At 44.3% G+C, this 8,674-nt stretch overlaps 1 protein-coding gene across 5 annotated transcripts in view; it reads left to right on the forward strand.

Annotated features, from left to right (window-relative positions):
* The window catches only part of creb1b (cAMP responsive element binding protein 1b), an 83,510-nt gene extending 75,823 nt beyond the window's left edge, over window positions 1–7,687 (forward strand). For all 5 annotated transcript variants that reach the window (XM_085985469.1, XM_085985465.1, XM_085985466.1 and 2 more), the window contains 2 exons: window positions 299–455; window positions 6,242–7,687. In XM_085985469.1, coding sequence (XP_085841595.1) covers window positions 299–455; window positions 6,242–6,386 — 302 coding nt within the window. In that variant the 3' untranslated portion in view covers window positions 6,387–7,687. The remainder of the gene's footprint in view (window positions 1–298; window positions 456–6,241) is intronic.
* Window positions 7,688–8,674: the final 987 nt, after the last annotated feature.

Here is an 8,674-nt window from a genome sequence, read left to right on the forward strand (position 1 = left end):
ATCGTATCAGTAAATATTGAAAAGCTATACAATACTATTTTTATGTGCAAGATTACTATTTTCTGGTAACTTGAGATTGAGACTTCAAGTATCCTTGTTAAATTATATTTTGTATGTTAGAAGTTAATGTCTGCAGTATTCTGATGTGGATCAAGGTAGTTCCTTTAGTAATTAAATCAGTCAGGAATGTGCTGGCCAGTTCTCTCTAGTACTGATACATTAGGACATTGACAGAGTTGACATTTATTTGTTTGTCTCTTTTGTCCTGATGTACACTCTTATTGTGATTTTCACTCAGGTACCACTGGAGATGTCCAGACCTATCAGATACGTACCACTCCCAACTCCACTGCCGGCCAGGGAATGGTGATGGCGTCATCCCCAGTCCTGCAAAACCAGCCACAGAACGCTGAAGAAACCACTCGCAAACGAGAAATTCGCCTCATGAAAAACAGGTACTTTCCCTTTCCTCCAATCCTGGAACGCGATGGCTATGCCTTCATGGAAAGGTCATCCAAGTAGGTTACACGAAACCCATGACTGGCTCTTCTGATGGGGTTAGTGGGTAAAGCTGCCACCTTGAGTAAGTCCCAGCTTCCAATTCTGGATCCGTGCTCACTAAACTGATCTCAGCTGAGGCAACAGTTGCTACAATTGTTCTCAACAACCCTGCGATAGAGGGAGGACAAATCAGCTGGAGCTCCCGGTCCTCATCACTAGACTGTGAGCCTGACCGACTGACAATTGCAGAATGTGAACATCAGATGAGAACATGATCAGACTTGACTGTGATGTCTGCCACAGTCAACTCTTGCTTGCACGTAGGACCATAGAAGCTTACGGCATAGTAGGTGGCCATTCAGCCCATTTCATCTGTGCCAGCTCTTTGCTAAAGCAGTCCAAAGCTCCCTACAATACAGTATGTTTACCTGCTCTTCTTTAGAAAATTTAATGATCTCTGACTCAACTACTCCCTGTGGTTAAGAATTCCATGTAACAATGTTGTGTAAAAAAAAAAAAAGAATTACCCTAACCTCTCTTCTCATTCTCTTAGTTTTAAATTGACGACTCATTGTCGCTGACCCCTTAACCAGAGGAAATAGTTTTCCCCAATTATCCCTATCAAAGTGATTCATAATTTTAAAAATCTCATCTTAGTTTTCTCTGCTACCTTGGAAATAATACCAGAATCTCACAAATATGAGCCCTGAATTTGCAGGGCTGGTGACGGCGTACGCATAGCGTAGAAGGTGCCATCTTTTGGATGAGACGTTAAACCAAGGCCTCATCTGCCCTCGGGTAGATGTAAAAGATCCCACAGTGCTTTCAAAGAAGAGCAAGTGAGTTTCTCCCGGTGTCCTGATTTATCCCTCAATCAAGACCTAAAACAGATTATCTGGTCATTTATTTCATTTGCTGTTTGTGGGAGCTTGTTGTGCACAAGTAGCTGCTGCGTTTCCTACATTACATTTCGTAAGTACATAATTGGCTGTAAAGCACTTTGGGACATCCTGAGGTTGTGAAAGGTGCTATATAAATGCAAGTCTTTTTTTTCTTTATCTCCACATTATAGTACAGGTTGAGCGTCCCAAATCCGGACTCCGGGACGATTGGTGGCAGGGGTCCGGAATCTGTAAAATGTTCCGGGAACCCAGACACCCTGAGGGAGGCGTACCAAAAACTGGAACCTGGGCCCAGGCATTTCTGGACTCGGCACGTGTTTCTGATGTCCGAAGTCCGGAAATATTGCAACCTGGGCTCGGGCATTTCCGGACACGTTCCGAAAACCGGCTTGGCCTCGGTCCCGAGGTTGCCGGATTCAGGACGTTCTACCTGTATTCAGATATCTGTATTTTACTGTTCTTTTCCTACGTGTGTTAAACATTTTTCCAATTCTTTTTCCTTAATGGAAGTGAAACTCGGAGTACTCCCAATGATTCAGTGCATAAATGCACCATGTGTGTGGTATTCAACCGAACAGAGCAGCAAAGTACTGGGCTTGAATCCTGGTCCCTACAGAGTTTGTTGATTTCAGTGAGCCTCGGGAGGAGAAAGAATAAAGCCGAGTCCCCGCTCCTGAGTGCTCTCCAGTGATCCCCACTTATGGGCAGGGTGTGGGGACCAGGTTCAGGCTCAGCTATGCATAACTAACTAGTTGACAGTCTACACAGAGATGCATAATGGCTACTCGATGGTTGGATACCAACAACAACAACTTACTTTTAATATAGTAAAATGGCCCAAGGGGCTTCACAGGAGCATTATTAAACAAAATTTAACATTGAGCCACATAAGGAGATATTAGGACAGGCAACCAAAAGCTTGGTCAAAAATGTGGGTTTTAAGGAGTGACTTAAAGGAGTAGAGCGGTTTAGGGAGGGAATTCCGGAGCTTAGGGCCTGGACAGCTGAAGGATCTAGCCAGGGTAAAATGGAACCAAAGACGGACAGGAAAAACTGTAATGGAACAATGGGTGATCTTTAAGGAGGAGATGTTCCAAGTACAGGCTAGGTTCATTCCAACAAGAGGGAAGGGTAAGGGAATCAAAGCAAGGGCTCCTTGGATGACGAAAGAGATAGAGAAGGTGATGAAACGAAAAAAGAGGTTGTATGATGCATGTCAGGTGAATTCTTCAAGGGAGAACCAGACCAAATACAATAAGTTGAGAGGGGATGTGAAGATGAAGATGAAAATAAGATTGGCAAAGAGAGAATATAAGAGTAGAGTGGCACTTAACATAAAAGGGAACCCAAAAATCTTCTACCGGCATGTAAATAGTAAGCGGGTAGTAAGAGGCGGGGTGGGGACAAAGAAGGTGATATATGCTTAGAGGTGCAGGGCAAGGCTAGAGTACTCAATGAGTACTTTGTATTGGTGTTTACTAAGGAGCTGGATGCTGACAAACTATCGGTAGAAGTGGTAAAGGTAGAAGCAATGGAAGTGGTGAAAATTGATAGACAGGGTGTACTAGAAAGGCTGGGTATGCTTAGAGTGGATAAGTCGCCTGGTCCAGATGGCTTGCTTCCCAGGTTGCTAAGGGAATTGGGGGGAGCAGATAGTGGAAGGGCTTGCCATAATTTTCCAATCTTCCCTAGATGAGGGGGAGGTGCCTGAGGATTGGAAAGTGGAAAATGTGACACCATAGTTCCAGAAAGGGTGTAAGGACAATCCTAGTAACTACAGGCCGGTCAGTTTAACATCAGTGGTGGGTCAAGTTTTAGATACAATAATCAAGGAAAAAATTAACGGGCACTTGGAGAGGTTTAAGCTAATTAAGGAGAGCCAGCACGGATTTGTAAAAGGCAGATCGTGTTTGACTAATTGAATTTTTTGACGAAGTAACAGAGGATTGATGAAGGGAATGCAATGGATGTTGTCTACATGGATTTTTGGAAGACGCTTGACAAAGTACCACATAGAAGGCTGGTTAACAAAATTGAGGTCAGTGGCAGCTTGGATAAGAAATTGGCTTAAGGATAGAAAACAGCAAGTTCTGGTAAATGGCTGTTTTTCAGACTGGCGGATGGTGGACAGTGGTGTTCCCCAAGGATCAGTGCTGGGACCACTGCTTTTTTGATACATATAAATGACCTGGATATTGGAATACAGAGTAGAATTTCTAAATTTGCCAAGGACACCAAACTTGGGGGTGTGGCAAACAGTGAGGATGATACCAATCGACTGCAACAGGACATAGAAAGGCTAGCAGAATGGGCAGACAAGTGGCAGATGTGTGAGGTGATGCATTTTGGCAGAAGGAACAAGGAGAGGCAATATATACTTAATGGCACAGTTTTAAAGAGTGTGCAAGGACTGAGGGACCTGGGAGTTAATTTGCATAGGTTCCTGAAGATGGCAGGACATATTGAGAGAGTGGTTAGCAAAGCATATGGGATCTTGGGCTTCATAAATAGAGGTATTGAGTACAAAAGTAGAGAAGTTATGCTGAACCTTTATAAAACACTGGTTAGGCCACAATTGGAGTATTGCGTCCAGTTCTGGTCACCACACTTTAGGAAGGATGTGAAGGCCCTTGAGAGGGTGCAGAGGAGATTTACCAGAATGGTTCTGGGGATGGGGGATCTTAGCTGCAAGGACAGGTTGGAGAAGCTGGATTTGTTTTCATTAGAGCAAAGGAGGTTGAGGGGTGATTTGATAGAGGTGTACAAGATTACAACGGGTTTGGAGGCGGTGCAACGAAGGTTCACCAGATTGATTCCTGGGATGAGAGGGATGTCCTATGATGAGAGATTGTGTAGAATGGGCCTATACTTTCTGGAGTTTAGAAGAATGAGAGGTGGTCTTATTGAAACATACAAGATTCTGAAGGGGATTGACAGGGTAGATGCTGAGAGGTTGTTTCCCCTGGCTGGAGTGTCTAGAACTAGAGGACATAGTCTCAGGATAAGGGGTAGACCATTTAAGACTGAGATGAGAAGGAATTTCTTCACTCAGGGTTGTGAATCTTTGGAATTCTCTGCCCCAGAGGGCTGTGAATGCTGAGTCTTTGAGTATATTCAAGGCTGAGATAGATAGATTTTTGGACTCATGGGGAATCGAGGGATATGGAGATCGGGCGAGAAAGTGGAGTTGATGTCGATGATCAGCCATGATCTTATTGAATGGCGGAGCAGGCTCGAGGGGCCGTATGGCCTACTCCTGCTCTTATTTCTTATGTTCTTATTGATGATGGTACAAGGACTGGGGGACACAGATTTAAGGTTTTGGGCAAGAGATACAGGGGGAATGTGAGGAAAAGCTTTTTTACGCAGTGAGTGGTGTCCTGGAACTCGCTGCCGATGGAAGTGGTGCAAGCGGAGGGACTCGGTGTTTTCAAGGGGAGACTGGATAGGCACGTGAGGGAAATAAACTTGCAGGGCTATGGGGATAGAGCGGGGGAATGGGACTGACTGGATCGCTCCACAGAGAGCTGGCACGGACTCGATGGGCCGAATGGCCTCCTTCTGTGCCGTTATAACGCTATGGTTAGGAAATTGGCTGAGCGGCAGGAGACAGGCAGTAGGGATCATGGGTAGCTACTCAAATTGGCAGGATGTGACTAGTGGTGTCCCACAGGGATCTGTGTTGGGGCCTCAACTATTCACGACTATTTATTAACGACTTAGATGATAGCATAGAAAGTCATATATCCAAATTTGCCAATGACACAAGATAGGTGGAATTGTAGACAATGTAGATGAAAACATAAAATTACAAAGGGATATCAACAGATTAAGTGAATGGACAAAACTGTGGCAAATGGATTTCAGTGTAGGCAAATGTGAGGTCATCCACTTTGGACCTAAAAAGCATAGAACAGGGTACTTTCTAAATGGTGAAAAACTCGAAACAGTGGAGGTCCAAAGAGACTTGAGGGTACATGTACATAGTTCATTAAAATGTCATAAACAGGTACAGAAAATAATCAAAAATGCTAACGGGATGCTGGCCTTTATATCTACAGGACTAGAATACAAGGGGGTAGAAGTTATGCTGCAGCTATACAAAACCCTGGTTAGACCACACCTGGCGTACTGTGAGCAGTTCTGGGCACCACACCTTAGGAAGGATATATTGGCCTTTGAAAGGAGTGCAGCATAGGTTTACCAGAATGATACCCGGACTTTAAGGGTTCAGTTACGAGGAGAGATTACACAAATTAGGGTTGTATTCTCTGGAATTTAGAAGGTTAAGGGGTGATCTGATCAAAGTTTTCAGGATATTAAGGGGAACAGATAGGGTAGATAGAGAGAAACTATTTCCACTGGTTGGGGATTCTAGGACTAGGGGGCATAGTCTAAAAATTAGAGCCAGATCTTTCAGGAGTGAAATTAGGAAACACTTCTACACAGAAAGGGTGGTAGAAGTTTGGAACTCTCTGCCACACACGGCAATTGATGCTAGGCCAATTGTTAATTTTAAATCGGATATTGATCGCTTTCTGTTAACCAAAGGTATTAAGGGATACATGCCAAAGGCGGGTGTATGGAGTTAGGTTGCAAATCAGCCATGATCGCATTAAATGGCGGAACAGACCTGAGGGGCTGAATGGTCTACTCCTGTTCCTATGTTCCTAATTGGAAGAGCGCAGAGATCTCGGAAGGTTGTAGAACTGGAGGAGTATGCCAGCTTGCGTCCCTGCTTTAAGGTGACTGGGGAGTGGAGGAAAATTTAGGAGAGAAAGATACTTGTCGGGGGTGGCGATGTCTGCTTATTCTAATTCTTTCCTTCCCACTTTCAGGGAAGCAGCACGGGAGTGTCGTCGTAAGAAGAAAGAGTACGTGAAGTGCTTGGAGAACCGGGTTGCTGTGCTGGAAAATCAAAACAAGACGCTCATTGAAGAGCTCAAGGCACTCAAGGACCTGTACTGCCATAAATCCGACTAGCACGCCACTGTCATTCCTGCGAATGATCGAGAGACTTGCCCCAAAAGACTATCGGCATGAGCTGGGCGACTCTGCTATCTTTTCTAATGATTTCTCTCCTACACGGGAAAAAAAACAAAAACTGCATGGATGCAGTTCCGGCAGCTGCACGCCCATGCGCCAGGGAATCATGCGTCGGATCGCAGGATCCAACCTGGTCAAATCTTTCTAGTTCCAAACTCGAGACGGCCTGGAACCTGGTTTGGACAATTGGGTTTTTTCACATGAACATTTTTATATACGAACTAACTTATTGGTACAAAAAAAATCTTGTCTAGCGTGACCAGGAAAAATCATAAGCAAACATTTTAGTTTAGTGTCTTCCCACCCCTTCATTCTTTTTTCTGCTCCTTGTTGCTCCTGAGCGCAGTGTTGTCGCAGTCATCCCATCGAGTGGAGTGGGAGCTCGTGTCTGCAGCCATGGCCTTGCCTTCGTGGCACCTTCAGGCCCATATTATTAAAGGTGCACATTCGTAGGGTGACACGGATGGCTATGCTATCCTATTCTCACCAAGCCATTTGTAGGATATGCCAGATTACAGCCCAGCAACAATACAAAACCAACACTGCATAATGTTAGTAAGCGGCTCAGAGTGGTCGACCCATGTTGGGGCTGGAGACCCCTTTTATCCAGAGAGTTGTGGATATCAAGCGCCTAAACTGCTTCGCTTACCCGGCCGTTCAATTAATCACCATTTTTTTTTAAATCTGAGCTTGAATTTTAAAAGTCTTGTGGGTTTGCATTATGTATCTATATATATTTTTTCCTCTCTCTCTAAACGGTGTTTTGATCTAGCCAGACTGTTCTGTCAGTCAAATTGAGCTGACTGAACCCACGCCCAAAAGGTGAGGCTGAAAGGAATGTTTTTGTATTTATCATTCGACAAAAAAGTATGTGAGGGATCGAACCATAAAACCAATTAATGCTGTAAAACAGCACCCAGTGCAAAGTGGGTATAAAGCGCTGTTTTTTTTTGGGTGGGGGGGTGGGGGGAAAGAATAATTGTTGTGAAACTGGTCACCTTGTTTGATGCCTTTGCACTGTATTAATAACACTTTACATTTTTATACTGTATATATATTTCTAAAAGAAGTGTGACTCTGCAAGGAAAAAGAAAACTAGAAAAGGCCAAGGGTTTGTGATGCAACCCCTTTACTGCTCTCAGTAGAGAGAGCTGTGCTGTTCCATCAATCTGAGGTTCAGCTTCTTGTCCCCACCCCACAAAATAAACTAGCCCAGTGCAAATTTTAACAGAACAAAAGAGCAATCTACTTTTCTTTTTGAAGCTTTCTTTTTAAAGATGTTGTAGTACGAAGAGGCTAACAAGACGTACAATGCAGGGTATCGCATGAAAGAACTCGGTGCACCAATGCATACAAAGGTTCAGTGTCTGGAGCTGGAATAACACCCACCCCAAGCGATCGTTTAATGTCTCACTACGGGTCGTAGTGTTGGGATTGCACTAGTTAGGCAATTCTGCCATCGTTGAGGAGCAGCCTTGACCGAGGATCTAATTTAGCGTAAACTGAGCAGTCGGTCTCAAGGTAGCCAGGGTGTTGTTACAGAGTCCGCTAATTGCAGCCTAAGACACTTTTTGACATTTAAGACAGTCAAGCAAGTCAAGTGTAGAAAAATTCATCTGTTAGTGCAAAACATAACAGAAAACCAGGAGGGGAAAGAGATGGTGAAAGAAAGAACTTGCATTTGTATCGCGCCTATCACGACCTCAGGACGTTCTCAAAGTGCTTTACAGCCAATGAAGTACTTTTGAAGTGTAGTCACTGTTGTAATGTAGGAAACGCGGCAGTCAATTTGCACACAGTAAGCTCCCACAAACAACAGTGTGATAATGACCAGATAATCTGGTTTAGTGATGTTGATTGGGGGGATAAATATTGGCCAGGACACTGGGGAGAACTCCCTCTTGTAATAGTGCCATGTGCCCTTTTACATCCACCAGATGGGACCTCAGTTTAATGTCTCATCCGAAAGACAGCACCTCCGACAGCAAAATACTACCTCAGTGCGGCACTGGAGTGTCAGCCTAGATTATGTGCTCTGGAGTGGGACTTGAATTCAAGCAGCACGGAAGGAGGCCATTTCGGCCCATCGTGTCCATGCCGGCTTCTGTGTAGTACATAGTAAGGAGTCAGTTAAGTAGGATCGAGCAGAATTTTCACTAGTATTCTCAGTAAGTGTGTGTGATAGGCCGAGTTCAGTTGCTGATCTAGGTTACAACATCCGTGCT

The sequence above is a fragment of the Somniosus microcephalus genome, chromosome 4 (genome assembly GCF_052327205.1).
Source record: "Somniosus microcephalus isolate GS21.2 chromosome 4, FLI_Smic_1.0, whole genome shotgun sequence".
NCBI classification, from domain to species: Eukaryota; Metazoa; Chordata; class Chondrichthyes; order Squaliformes; family Somniosidae; genus Somniosus; species Somniosus microcephalus.